Source organism: Aotus nancymaae, unplaced genomic scaffold (genome assembly GCF_030222135.1).
Source record: "Aotus nancymaae isolate 86718 unplaced genomic scaffold, 86718_ANA_hifiasm-v0.15.2.pri h1tg000006l, whole genome shotgun sequence".
Classification (NCBI taxonomy): Eukaryota; Metazoa; Chordata; class Mammalia; order Primates; family Aotidae; genus Aotus; species Aotus nancymaae.
This window is the reverse complement of record NW_026988417.1, coordinates 3,303,634-3,318,273: the sequence shown is the minus strand read 5'-3', so window position 1 is coordinate 3,318,273 and position 14,640 is coordinate 3,303,634. Positions and strand designations below refer to the sequence as shown.

Sequence of the window (14,640 nt, the reverse complement as noted above, 5' to 3'; positions counted from 1 at the left end):
GAAAACAGCTCCAACTGCTTCCCGGGACTTCCCTCCCCATCAAGTGGCCCTCCCAAATCTGCTCTGCCCTCCCACTTCCTGTCCTCATCCTGAGGCTCAAAGAGTGCTGGGAGAGGCAAGCAGGAGTTAGAGACAGCACCCCTCGCCCACAAACAGCAGATGGTGTGTTAGAATAAAGGCAGGCGTTCAATGACATTCAGCTATGTTTATTGGCAAGCAGGAACGAGAATGAACCACACAGCTCATTTCTAGAAACTCTGAAGTTCAGTTCTCTGTGCATGAGATGCGCAAATAAGCGCCATGCACAGAAGAATCTGGAGGCAGGCTGGATGCTGTTCCAGTAGCAGGATCAGCTGAATGTCTGGCCAGCTCAGTGGACATGCCTTCAGTGAGGGGAGAGAGGACCCAACGGAACCCCAGGATTCCCACAGCCCATCTGCACACAGTCAGTGGCTCTATGATAACAACCTGCAAAACTGTCTGGTACACGCCCAGGGGGAGACTGCAGTGCCTGTCACAGCTGCCTTCTGGATCACTGCACTCAGGGCACTCCTCGACGCCGGTTAAGCGCTTGCTGAAGGGGCTTTATCTACGGCGTGCAGTCCGTCCTAGCATATTCACAAGTGTGTTCTGGACGGCATGACATCTAGACTGTGCCCTCCTGCGTGGTCTCCCCGAGCCCCTCCCAATGAGCAGTTATTGTCTCAGAACCAGATGCTACGGAACCCACAGTGACTCCCCGTGAACTAAGAGTGGGGCCGAGAGCAAGCCCCGTGCAGCAAGGGTGGACTGCTTGTCCAGCACTCCTGCTGCTCTCCTCCCAAGAAAGCCTGCAACTCCCCGTTTTGCAACTGCCTCCAGCACCACCAGGCACTGGCCTTTTCTTTGGAATGAGCCCTCCATCTGGAATACCTTCATCCCCTGGGGCAGAACCTTCCTCATCTCTCAGGATCAAACAATACTGCATCCTTGGAGCAAACCTCCCCAGACTCTCCAGCCACATACACACATGTGCACGCACACACAGGCAGGCACGCACCCTCCTCAGGCGGCCACAAGCCTCTTCCCTGGGACCTGGCTCCATTCTCACTGACCTACACCTGCTGGCTCGCGCCTGCTGAGTTGACCTTTCTTTCCTGCCTGAGGATGCTGAAGTCCTTAAGGAACAGTTCCCATCATTTTATTTCAGCAGGCTCATGGTGGATGATGCCATTTCACTGGGCAGAAGTCAGCCCACCTCCATCAGGCCTCACTCTCCTCAAGCTAAGCTCTTCATGTTATCTGAAACAAGGATCTTGATCAATAGCACCTACTTTTTTTTTTTTTTTTTTTTTTTGAGACCGAGTCTTGCTCTGTTGCCCAGGCTGGAGTGCCGTGGCACGATCTTGGCTCACTGCAACCTCTGCCTCCTGGGTTCCAGTGATTCTCCTGTCTCAGTCTCCTGAGTAGCTGTGATTACAGGTGTGTGCCATCACACCTGGCTAATTTTTGTATTTTTAGCAGAGATGGGGTTTCACCATGTTGGTCAGGCTGGTCTCGAACTCCTGACCTAAGGTGATCTGCCTGCATCAGTCTCCCAAAGTGCTGGGAATACAGGCGTGAGCTATCAGCCTGGCAATAACACCTACTTTAAACTGATTCTGAAGACAACAGCAAAATTGTGTAGAAAAACATGGATTATTTCCAAAGGCAAATCTCGCTCATTTGAGGGGGTGTGATTTCTGGTCTGCCATTAAGTGAAGTAGTCTAGTTGCTCTAGAATCAGGTCGAACACTAATCCCTTAGTGATGCAGTGCCTCAGTTCACTTCAGAAAACCCAGTATTTCTACTAACAACCTCCACACGTGGTGCCTGAGGAAAGCAGCTTGGCACCACAACCACAGCAGGCAGCATCTGGACTGCAGGGATTCTGTCTTGCCCTCTCAAGTGTGCCCAGCCCAGGGCTTACCCGTGTGCTTCCCTGTACTTTGGTCTTCTGCAGAACCACTCACCAGCGGGGGCACACGGGTGTAGCTGTTGACAAGGGGCAGGCGGGCCAGGCTGACGATGATGTTCCTGAGCACTGACGTGAGAAACGCCGGCACGCTGCTATTCCTTTTATGGCCCAAGGCCAACACCGACTGTAGAGACTCCACCATTTCTGCCACCATCTCACAGGCTGCGGTGATATACTTAGGATCTAAACAAGCAACCATGGTTAAGAGAGGACTTTAAAAACACATCCTACATGCCCAGTGTAGACAGCATGACCTACAGCCAGCTGCTTAAGCCATAATTGTGTAATCTGCTTAGACTCTGAGTTGGCCACTGGAGGCCTGCAGATTTCTACCTCCTTCATATCCACCTGGACCATGTCATTTTCTCCATTTCCTGCTGGGACTGCTGGAATGGTCCTGAACCTGAGCTCTGGTCTTGGTCCCCAGCCCTCTGGCCCACCCTCTACGATGAGGCCAGCAGTAGTCTATGACAGTTGGAAGCCATCCCGTGGCCCCTCAGCCTCAGGCTTCCTTCAGGACGCCTCCTCTGCCCCTTGTCTTTCTCTGGTCTCACAGGACCTCCATGTGTCCCTCAGCTAGGATCAAAGAGCCATGTTGCTTCGCTGGCTTTCCTAGACCAGAGTGCTTGAGGGGCTTGGGGCACAGTTTCGATGTAAACACAAACTCCCAAGGCAGAACACTGAGGAACACTCCAGACCCTTGGTAAGATCCACAGCATGGCCAGTGGCTTGAGTCTGGAATGTCATATGTACTAAAATATGATTTGTTTAGTCAGTGAATGTGTAGTAAATGGCTATTACCCACGGGCTATGAGATTCTACAGTTTGGGCAACTCGCTAGAATAGAGAATGATTTCTGACTGGACTTCAGCAATTAAACCCCACGGTAATGAGCTGGCTTTATTAATGTTTATTGAATGACTTTAAGAAGTAACATCCTATCAAGGTGATTAAAAAAACAAAGCAAGTTTCCCCCTCTGGCCTCAAGAGGGCCACGGGGAATAAGCACAAGCATCTTCACCCAAACAGAACCTGCTCCAGGGCCCGCTGCTCTGACTCAAACCCCCACGATGCTTCAACTATTTTAAAGCAATGGAGATTCAAATAGTAACTATAAATTATGGTAGCATTTGTTGAGTATTCATAACAAGACTGTCACCGTTCCAGGTGCTTTACGTGGATGGATTAACTGACTTAATCTCAATCCACACAGTTGGCACTATTCTTGTCCTCCCCACAGAAGCACAGGCTCCACAGCCTGAGGTGCCACTCAGCTGAAAGACACAGAGAGGGAGGTAGGTGCTTTCATATTCCTTAAGCAGCAACAAGAAATCATGAAATCACAAACTGAAGCCTGAAGGACCCACAGAGGTTCAAGATAAAAATTCAGAGACGTTGGCTGTGCATTAAAATGCCATTGCTTCTGGGTCATTCTCTAACTATAAAACCTTGAACAGGGAACCAGAAGGAAAAAGTGCTATGCTGAAGATTAAAGACAGGAAAACTCCATCCATAACCAGGATTACACAAAAGCTGGCAGAAAAAGCCCGAAAGCACGGATGTACTCGTGATTGAAAAGGCATGTTCCTGAGCCACGGAGCGCAGAAAAGATGCCTGGTGCTCCAAGTAAGGGTGCCGCATAAAACGCGCGGACAGGCCCCAGCGGAGGCACCCCCACCTCTGTGGGACAGGCTACAGGGGGCATTCCCAGCCACACACGAGGCTGAAGAAGCTGAAGTGGCCCCAGCAGCCTAGAGGCCCTGGCAAGAACAAAAGATGCTTGGCTAAAAACTTTTCCTCCCAACGGGCACTGCCGCCATTTTTCTAGTACTCTAGAATTGGGAGAGAAGTGCACGAAAAGCTGTGGCATGTGTCTGTCTGTAACTCGCTTAAATGACTGGGATTTGGATTTTTTTTTCTGTAGGAAAACTGGAATTTTTTTTTATAAATCCACCACAACAGATGCTAAACCTGACACTGAGGTTACTGAATGCTCACACAGGTAACGTTTATTCATTCCTTACCACTCAGCAGAAGTTTGTTGCTTGCTGACCACAGGCCAAGCATTAGTTTCTGAGAACGCAAAGAAGACAAATTTGTTCCCTGCCCTCAAGGAGCTGGCAGTAACTTCAGGGTGTGGAAAGTGCCGGAGGGAAGGGAGGGCTCCCCCAGCGGCATCCCAGCTGGTCTGTAGGGTCAGAGACAGCCACACGTGTAGGGATAAGGTGTTCACTGGGAAACAAAAGACCGTGGCAAAGCAACGGACTCAAGCCTCCCAGGCAGAGAGGGAGGAGCAGCAGGACACAGCCCAGGTGCTTCCAGGAGTGCACACTCACCTCGGGCCGCATCTCTGTGAGTGACTTACCAGTCCTGGAGGAAACACATGTAAGAAAAAAATGGGTCCTGAGACTTACTCTGTGTGTTTGCATCTACTTCCTCCTCCTCCTCTCTGATGGCTTTTGGGGTATTGATCCTTCTTTCTGGACTAAGAAGCTGCTCTCCAGGCTGCACTGCAACTAAAATTACAACAGAACAAACAGAAGAATTTCCACACACTTCTATCAGTGCTTTTTATTCAAAATTTTACATTTGTGCAGCCTCACAAAAGTTCAAAGGGACAGACAGACTAGCCTAGATTTCTTAGAACCAATTTTAGACAAACAGACAATACTAGACTGAGGGGCCAATCTCTTGGTAAGTGGTAAATGTATGAAGATTTGTACTTCAGATTTCATTCTGATTTTAAGTCCCCTGACTGTCTCCTGTTGGCCATCTCTCACCCTGAGGCTATTATTAGACAGCTCAAGACTCATTACTGCCAAGAGCATCACTATAACCCCCAAGAAGGCTGGTTTTTAAGAAGTCTGGATCTTTGTTTACAAGTTGGCTACAAATGCACAGATGAAAACAATTATGAAACATCAAAACACCACTCTATAATGCTTAATTTAAAAACACAAAGCTTCAAAATGCCCTCTAACATGTAAACTATGATGTCCAAATTTTTAAAAATTGTGGCTAACGACACTTGCTGAGGATACTGTTCCTTGAAAAGAATAAGTTGCTTTTATTTTATAGTATGTTAGTATTACAATGCAGTATAGAAACTCTTAACAAAAAACAAGTAGTATTCTGAATGCGATCTTATTAATCTTATGATCATTTAAGACTAAATGCATGAAAGTCAGCTAAGACCAAAGTTAATTTTAGCAAATTCAAGTTAAATTCCAGTGTAGACTCCAATATACTGGAGATTAAGAGATGGGGCCCAGCCCTTCATAATGCGTATTTTATCTACCTCTCCATCCCCAATTTCTAGCTTAGTACCTGGCAGACGGGCAGCACAAAATAAAAACATTGTGAACTAGACAGGAACTAGGATAAGAACCTGTTCATGGACAGGGACTCACCGGCTTCCAGGATGAAGTGCACACAGTGGATGAGGGAGCAGGCGTGGGTCACAAACTCCGTGGAGGAGATCACACTCCAGAGGCCGGGCAGCTGCAGGGCCAGGCAGCAGCAGTCCAGCCCTGCCTGGAGATCCAGACTCAGCGGGATCTGCTCATGGATCAAATGCCAGGACAGGGCCTAAAGGGAAGAACCGAGTCACAGAATGCCCACTCATGCACCTTCGTTCAGGGAAGCTGTGCCAATCACAGATGTGGTGGAACTGACCAACGCATCAAGGGGCAGTGGGTCCAGATGCCCCTGCCCTTCCAGGACAGCTCTGACCTGGCTTCATTACATTCAGTCCTGACCCACCTATTCCCCAAAGTTCCAGTCCCCTCTCTGCCAGAATGCCCCCTTACTCTGCTAACTCTCTCTCCTTCAGCACTGTGGGCTCCTGTGGAAATCTCTCCTGGGCTACACGAGGCCAGAGGCTCTTCCTTGGGGTTCCCTCAGCACCAGGGCTTGCCTCTGTCATAGCCTCAGAGTTGAATTTGAGAGCATAGGTTCTAGGGATAGCAGGCATTGGGTTCAAATGCCAGAATGGCTACACAGCAGGCACATAACATAATCGGTAGCAATCACCCTGTGCTATAATCATATGCTGGCTTTCCCACTTCCCCACTAAGCTGGAATCTAAAGGACAGGGGTCAGAAACCATCTGACTCCATGTGGTTTAGAATAGGGTGTATTCATCATTTCATGAGTGACGGCACCAATGCCCTTTGGAGTCCTCCCTTTCTTTGGTGTGAGGTGGAGGCAGAGGCTGTGTGGGTCTACAGTGTGTGTCCTCACTGAGGGCGGGCAACACAGCGCTGGCCCTTTAAGGATACAGGCCAGAATTTAGGGCATCCAGAATGTGTACACATTCTGGGGGCTAATTACACAAACCAAGTGTTCCTTGGCTGACATGTCCAGGCCAAATTAAGACATAAAATACCTCTAGATGATTATTGTTCACATCTCTAAAGTCAGGATCCATGTGACACTGCAGGTGCAGATGAGAAGGGGACCTTGCTGACCTCAAGGGTCACCGTGAGGAGTGGTGAGGTGAGGATGAAGGATGGTCACGATAACTTGACGGTGATAAGACTTACTGCTAGGCTGAGATGGAAGAGTGACTGGACTGGTCAGAGCTCTCGCTTTTCAAATAAAACAGCTTTACTCTCTCTAGTGCCAGCCCCGTGTCTGCTCCCCACAGCAACACTGAGCTCCCAAGTTGCTGCCTCTTACCTCAAGGGTTGCCACCACAAATTTCATGGTGTCCTTCTCTTTCTCAGGAGGAAGGTGCAAGTGAGTGGGCAGTCTGGAGACCACCACCAGGTACTGTGCCAGGGCCCGGGCCAGAGTGGTCAGGGACTGATACAGCGCAGCATCCCCTGAAACAGAAGGCCCTCGTGGGTGGGTGCGCCCATGAATAAGGAAGCACATCACCTTCAAAAGGCAGTCAAGCTATTCTTTGAGAATCTGATGAAAGCTCAAGACAGTGTTCCTCAAGGGCACACCTGTACATACGTCCACACGACTGCATGTGATGTGGGCTGCGTCTCCCCTGAGCCTTCCCTTAGCCTAGCCTTCCTCAAGGGCTTAGAGCCCTATGCCCATGACCATGTCAGTGAATGGCAAAGTGGCAAACACACGGGAAGAGATTCTGAGCTGAGGACAGCAGTGCTGCTCTTCAGCTACCTCTGTAAACACTTGCAATGTATTAATTAGATCAACTGCCTTTATTGTATACTTACTTGGTGCAAAGTACTATAATGGCCCTGCAACGCTTTTATTTTAACTTTAATTACCAAATAGATCATTCAGCTTGCTCCAGTAGGCAGCCGGCTCTGCAGGCAGGTGGGGCTGGAAGACGTGATGGACAGCAGGGAGCTGCTGCGCGGTGCCGCTCACGCGGGCCAGAGTCACCTCACGGGCTGCTTCAAAAAGGGGACTCTTCTGGCCACTGGAAATTTCACTCATCCCTAGGCTTAAGCATGGAGCTAATAGGCTTATGTTGAACTCCTGAAATCAGAGCATTAAAGGTTAAACAATAACAACAGATTATGAGCTTTCAACCAGGCAAGAAAAACACAACAGAAAAAAGGATAAGGCAAATGTTTCTGAGAAAATACAGATTAGTACACCATCAAAACTACTTTTAAGAATATTCTATTCTATGCCTATTATAAATATTTGAACAATTCTATTCAATATATGCTTAGTAAAATATATTTCTGTTCTCTTTCGGTACTTTAATTTTAAGGAATGTTTTAATTTTTATGCTCTTGGATTTGCTTGAAATAAAAATTTTGGTATGACAATTTTAATTCATAAAACAAAACCAAAATAAAAGCTAAAGTGTCATCTAAGGCATCAGTGATATACCAGTAATTCCTAAAGTTTGAAGAAGATGTTCAAATGTAGCTGAATAAGTAAAAGCAGCCATGTGAATGCCAAAATTTTGGTTGGAAAAATTGTATTTCCTATGACAATTTGTATTATGTTTTACCAACCTTTTTGTTTAGCCATTTCAGGATTGGGGGCCAATTTTTCAGGTAAAACATCAATCTTAAGTTTAATACTCAGAAAAGCATCATTAATGCCAAAAGTTGAAGCTTTCTTTTACAGCCAGAACTTTTACAGCTGTTTAAAGTCCAAAGAGCAAATTTGAAAAACCTAATAAGCCAATCACTAAGCAAATTTATCACTCAGTAAGTTAGCTTTCACTGCATGAATCTTTTTTTCTTCTTCTTTTCTTTTTCTTTTTTTTTTGTTTTTTTTTTTTTCACTGCATGAATCTTAACATAAACAATTTTAGCAAACCGATTTTAGGCGAGTTCTCCTGTTTTCAGTTTAGCTCTTCAGCACGTCAGAACACTCTGTTGTGTTGCCTTCCCCGAAAGGTCTCTTCATGAACACCTGCAGCCACCCCCAGCTCTACATGCCTTTGCCCTCCAGGTGCCCACTTCTCTCCCATTTCCTCCATATTGATGCAGGGCTAACACACCAGGAAGTTTCTCCCATCCTAGCAGGTCTGAGAGGAATCCCTGTTCGGGTTACTGTAATCCCAAGTAGCTGGGATTACAGGCATGCACCACCATGCCCAGCTAATTTTTGTATTTTTAGTAGAGATGGGGTTTCTCCATGTTGGTCAGGCTGGTTTCGAACTCCTGACCTCAGGTGATCCGCCCGCCTTGGACTCCCAAAGTGCTGGGATTACAGGCATGAGCCACCACACCTGGCCACCACACCCGACCACCATCTCCATTTTCTTTAAATGCATGAAAGGTTGAGTGAAATCAACTTGCCTTCTTGGATTCTAACGTAGCTGAAATAATGTGCTTTCCTGCCTGGATCAGCATATCCCCCACATCCCGGCCCCATCTGAAATGGAGTCCTCCCCACTTCCCAGCCCCATTCAGAGGGGAGTCTCCCCAGCATCCTGTCCCTATCCAGAGTGAGTCCCCAACAGGTGTTGTCAACAAGTGGGTCATATGACGATGAGACAAATCCCACTTGGAAGTCACAAGTAAAAGCTGAGGATTCCTTGCCTCCGCTGCTCCCCCCATACCGAGTTCATCATGAAGGCACTCATATCCTCAGCAGGAATCCGATTCACCAACTCTGCACCTTCCAGCAGTGCAGAGTCTGACCTGGTCCAACACTGGGATTTGACAAGATGGATGTACCAGTCCTGGGAAGAAAAAATGGATACAGGGAACATGATGGGTGGCATTCAAGGGGTCTTCACATTCCTGGAGCTACTGGCCTAGGCCAGTTCTTGGGAACACTTCACTGGGCTAACCGAGAGGTCCAATGGCCAGCATGCTGTGGCCCTATGGCTCCCCACACCACGGATCCTCCCCTTTGGACTTCTGTTACCTGCCTGGGCACACCTGCAGTCTCCCCGTCACCTCGTGAACTTCCAATAGTCCTTCCAAATACAGCTAAAGCGCTAAGGGTTAGCAGCCCTTTACCATCCTCCCCTGGGCTTTGCTTTGCTCCTTTCTCCCCAGCAACCAGGGCAGGGCAGGTGCTTAGCAACAGAGCCTAAGAAGGCAGGACTGAACATTCGCTTTCCTATACTTGGGCTGCTGGTTTCTGAAATCTAAATTCATATTCATAAGCTGAACTCTCTCCAGCAAAGTAGAGTACCAAGGCTCTACCAAGGCTCCAAGCGGTCCCTAACTAACCCTGAGGTGTGAGCAGTGGAGGTGCTGACAACATACCAGAATGGCTGGCAGTGGTGGTGCAACTCACAGGAGGCCAGAAGGCGTAAGGAGGTGGAGGCAGGCTAAACTCATTGACAGGTGCTTGAAGGCCTGTGCAGTCAGGGTCCTGCAGGCCCTGGCCAACTTTCCCTTGATTCACCCACTAACTACTGGGCCCCACACTCCTAACATATGGGTCCCACATCAGCACTGCTTTTCTCCCTAGGACCTTAGTGGCGCCCCACATCTCTAACCACAGCTGTTACTGAGCCGGGCCGAGCACCAGAACTCCTTGGGTTCACTGCACCTCCTCTGCACACTCTGTACCTGCTAGAGGTGACAGTGGCACTCAGCACCACCCTGCATGTGCCCTGTGCCTCCCATGCAGACACGCTGGACACTTACTTTGTCTGGACTCACTGTTTCCAGTGACACATGCCCATCCCCGTCCAGCGGGTGGGAAGAGACTGGAGGAGAGGGACTGAGTGAGTCTTGCATGGTGGAGAGACGAAACCTGTCCAGCAGAGAATAGAGCCTTTGGTGTCTAAAACACAAACAAAAATGAAATTACAACATAATTTTTTTTTTTTTAGTCTTAGTCTAAACTCTGCAAACTAGGATTCTAGAAATATACACTAAAAGGACTCACTCTTAGTGGCTTCTTAAAGGAAAATGCAACTTGTTTAAAACATTTTCTTTACAGCTCTTTTCTCATCAACAATCAAACAGGTCATGATACAATGCAGGCCCTAGTTTACTTTTAAGTATCACAGTTTGTATTCTATTAATATTTTCCAGAAATTTCATTTATACTCAAACATTGCAACAGGCAATATGTGGTGTAAATGCTAATAAAGACATTCTTAATAAATGTAAAACAGATCATCTATTCTAAAACTCAAGTGTACAAACCACTATCAAATATTCTGGTAAAACAACTGATATGAATTTATGGTCATTTCAAGGTAAAATCACCTCATCTGGTGCAAGATATTTATAATCTTTTAATCTTCCTCATCTGGACAGAAGACTAAGTCTAAGGTTAAGAAGTAATAATAGTTTATCTCCCACCATCTGCTATGAGAGTGACAACTTCATAATGCAAATTACAAAATAGCTTGGCCCTACAGACTGAAGTATCATTCCAAACTGACTGTCTACCAAACTGTGCCCAATCCTATTTAAAAACACCATCAACAAGGTACTCTTAAGACTAAATCAAAGCATAATTTGTGTGTGTGCATGTGCATGTGTGTGTTTTGGCAGTTTTAGCTCAAAGGACACAGCATAGTAATTATATCCTCCCCTCTGCTGTCACAAACACAATATTCCCCAACCCAGGGAAGAAAAAGGGTAAAAGTTTAACTGGTTTTGCAGTCATGGAAACACTCACATAGGAGATGTAAGGATTTCTGATAAAGGCTTCTCAGAGACTGCAAACATAACTGATTAAATGCTACAAAGAGATAAAATGGCAATAGTACGCAGATACAACTCCTGCATGCCAAGGATTGAGTAGTGTCTTTCAGATTTGTCAGCTGTTATTCAGCAATTAGATGACACACTTTGATTTTGCTGAGATAAAGCTGATAACCTGTTTTCCAACTCATCACAGGACAGTGAATACAGGCATTATAACCACGGCCTCTCAAACAGCCAACAGGAGTGCAAACTGCGCCCACTCACGCCATAGACATGATCCTGCTGGTTGTTGTCCTTTACTCCTTATAAAGCGAGATCTGGTTGTTTTAAAAGTAGAAAGCCTTTCGATCATGGCACTTCTGCAGCAAACCCACCTATAAGGCACATCAATTTCTTGTCCTATGAATTTGTTCCCACACAAATCCATATCCTTTACATCCTGGGTTATCCTAGGATAAGGATGACCTGTGTTTCCAGCATTACCTCTGAGCAAGCCCGCTGCTCTGAAGGTATTCCTGGATTCTGTTGAGTTCTTCCATTGGCAACTGGGCCATGCTGCTCTAAATAGACAAAAACACATTAGTATGTTTGTAACACCTAACAACCCAAAATAACCTCATGCTCATTTTAAAAGGATAAACTGATGTGTACAGTTCATCCTAGTAAGGGCAGATTAGAAAAAAATACAAGAAATGGTCAGATCAGACACATGAGGAACAGCAAGTTTGCAGATGTTTCCACATTTCTATCAGTGACCATATCAAGACCACACCTATAGAAGAAAATACCAGCCACCTGTTCTGCTCGCCCTGCTAAATTTTCAATATAAATCAGTATCAGAGTTTCTTTTCCCAATACCTGTAAATTTGCAGCCAGAAGCATTTCTACCCGGCGACAAGCAAGGATGTCGACCATGCGAGCCAGCACACGGAAAGGGGTGCACAGAAGCCTATCCACATACAGCGTGAGCACAGCTCCCGACTGGCTGAGATGGATCCCTTCCAAGCACTGAAGAGTTTTCTTTAGAGTGGTTGGCTTATAGTGAGAAGGAAAAGAACAAAAGATGACTATTTTGCCAATCGGAAATTGAAGTTAAAAATTTCAATACTCCACTTTTAAGGGAGAGAAAACTGCAACTGGCAATAATTGGCAGAATGAAGACGTACAGTTGAAAGGTTTTCACAACGAGACTGAATTGCCTGGATGAACAGGCCGCTGGCAGCAGAGTTCCGATGAACGGCACTGATGAAGTCCTGGACTGGAGGCTCGTGGGAAAGGCTGATCAGATCTTGAATGTGATTTACGATGAGCCACGTTAAGTGCTCAGAGTCATGGAGGTTCTGACACTAAGGAAAAATATAATGAAAGATTCATTTTCAAGTACACAAGAAGAGACCAGATATTAATGCCATAGAAAGGCCAGATAGGAGAAAACACATCCCAAATATAAACGTCACTAAAAATATACGGTGTATGAACACAAATATCTGAGGAGGCAGGAAACTCGATCTACTGAGGCCGTGAACTCCGACCACACACTGCAGCAGAGGCTGTGTGAAGTCAGACCTCTCCTGGGGAAGTAGGTGCAGCAGTCCAGTTCTCAGAGACACTAACAAATGGCCAAGGGTCAAAGGACAAAGGCAGGCCTCAGCAATACCCATGGGTAGCAGGGGCACCATGGCGCCAGGACACTCTCATCACAGCACTGCTGGCCCTCTCCTGGGCTTCAGGCTGGCTGAGCCACTGGGGTTCTCAAATTACTCTTTTTCCAATTTTGTGATAGTTCAGTGGAAAAAAAGGAATTCTCTATCACTGCCACAGTTTTGATAGAATTGCTGAATCCAAAATATGAATGGATTCCACAAATCAAATAAATCTTACATGTAGATATTTCATTTAAGATTTAGAAGAAAATAGAAAATAACATATATTTAAACATGCAGAGCCTTTTCATCTTGATTCATAATCCTAGGCAGAAACTGTAAAATGTGACCAATTCCTTGACATCTGGTTAATAATTAATATTTTTCATTTGGGATCATTTGACAGTACAGGTTGAATAACCCTTATCTGAAATGTTTGTGATCAGAAGTATTCTGAATTTAGGATTTTTTTTCAGGTTTTGGAATATGTGCATTATACTTATTGGTTGAGCCTCCCAAAATCAAAAACTCTGAAATCTTCCAACAAACATTTCCTTTGAACATAATGACAGCACTCAAGAAGTTTCAGAATTTGGAGCATTTTGGATTTCAGATTTTTGGATTCGGGATGCTCAACCTTTATTAACTTATAAAAATAATGTATTTTTTTCTTACATTTCTGTGAAAAACAGCATTATACAATTATATTATCCTTCAAAGAACAAAATAGGAAAAACTATTCAATAGAGAATGTAAAACAAAAAGTGAATATTAATAAATTGCCATCACCAGAAAAAGTCTCTAGGATAATACCTCTTTCAGTTGTAGAGTCGGCTTCCTTTTCTGATTTGGAATATTTAACACTGTTTTGCTATGTGACAGCAGTATCCGTATCATGTTTGTAACAAAGAAATGCATATGTTTTAAATTTTTTTTTTTTTTTTTTTTTTTTTGAGACGGAGTTTCGCTCTTGTTACCCAGGCTGGAGTGCAATGGCGCGATCTCGGCTCACTGCAACCTCCACCTGCTGGGTTCAAGCAATTCTCCTGCCTCAGCCTCCTGAGTAGCTGTGATTACAGGCACGCGCCACCATGCCCAGCTAATTTTTTGTATTTTCAGTAGAGACGGGGTTTCACCATGTTGACCAGGAGGGTCTCGATCTCTTGACCTCGTGATCCACCCGCCTCGGCCTCCCAAAGTGCTGGAAATATTTTTAATATAAATATAGAAAAAGTATTAAATCTAGACCAAAATCTAACAGCAAGTTACCTCTGAGTAATATGATTACCGGAGGTTTTATTTTCTTCTCTCTATTTGTTTTTTGTAAATTCTCCATGGTAAACATGTGATGCTAGTTTTATGGTTAAAAACTCCCACAAGTTATTATTATTATTATTTTTTAAAGAGAATGGCATTTAAACAGGAATCCATCTTAAAATGCAACAATGAACATCTAACACCTTGTCTACAAATTAACTTAAAAAAAATTTTTTTTCGAGCAGAGGTCTCTCCCTGTCACCCAGGCTGGAGTGCAGTGGCACAGTCATGGCTCATGGCAGCCTCGAACTCCTGAGCTCAAGCCATCCTTCCTTCTGAGTCTCTCAGGTAGCTGGGACCACAGGCATGTACCACCGCGCCAGGCTCATTATTTTTTTCAAGATGGGGTCTCACACTGTAGCTCAGGCTTGTCTCAAACTCCTGGGCTCAAGTGATCTTCCCACCTCAGCCTCTTGAGTTGCTGGAATTTAGGCATAAGCCACTGCTCTTGGTATTATTATTTTTTTAAATTAAAATCAGAACCCCACTACAGTCAATGCATACCTTGTTTTTTTAAATCATTATTTATTAATTATTATTCCATCGCTTCCCTCAAATGAACAAATATACCCAGCATCATGTAGGCATGAGGCAATAGCTAGGCATTTGATAAATG

At 45.4% G+C, this 14,640-nt stretch overlaps 1 protein-coding gene across 4 annotated transcripts in view; it reads right to left on the bottom strand.

The window, feature by feature from the left end:
• Nucleotides 1–14,640, bottom strand: part of HTT (huntingtin) — a 158,875-nt gene that overhangs the window by 23,456 nt on the left and 120,779 nt on the right. For all 4 annotated transcript variants that reach the window (XM_012466834.2, XM_064365445.1, XM_064365444.1 and 1 more), the window contains 10 exons: nt 12,231–12,410; nt 11,923–12,099; nt 11,548–11,624; nt 10,048–10,186; nt 9,003–9,125; nt 7,240–7,453; nt 6,677–6,822; nt 5,407–5,584; nt 4,411–4,512; nt 1,992–2,179 (listed from right to left, as the gene is read on the bottom strand). In XM_012466834.2, the coding sequence (XP_012322257.2) occupies nt 1,992–2,179; nt 4,411–4,512; nt 5,407–5,584; nt 6,677–6,822; nt 7,240–7,453; nt 9,003–9,125; nt 10,048–10,186; nt 11,548–11,624; nt 11,923–12,099; nt 12,231–12,410 (1,524 nt within the window). The remainder of the gene's footprint in view (nt 1–1,991; nt 2,180–4,410; nt 4,513–5,406; nt 5,585–6,676; nt 6,823–7,239; nt 7,454–9,002; nt 9,126–10,047; nt 10,187–11,547; nt 11,625–11,922; nt 12,100–12,230; nt 12,411–14,640) is intronic.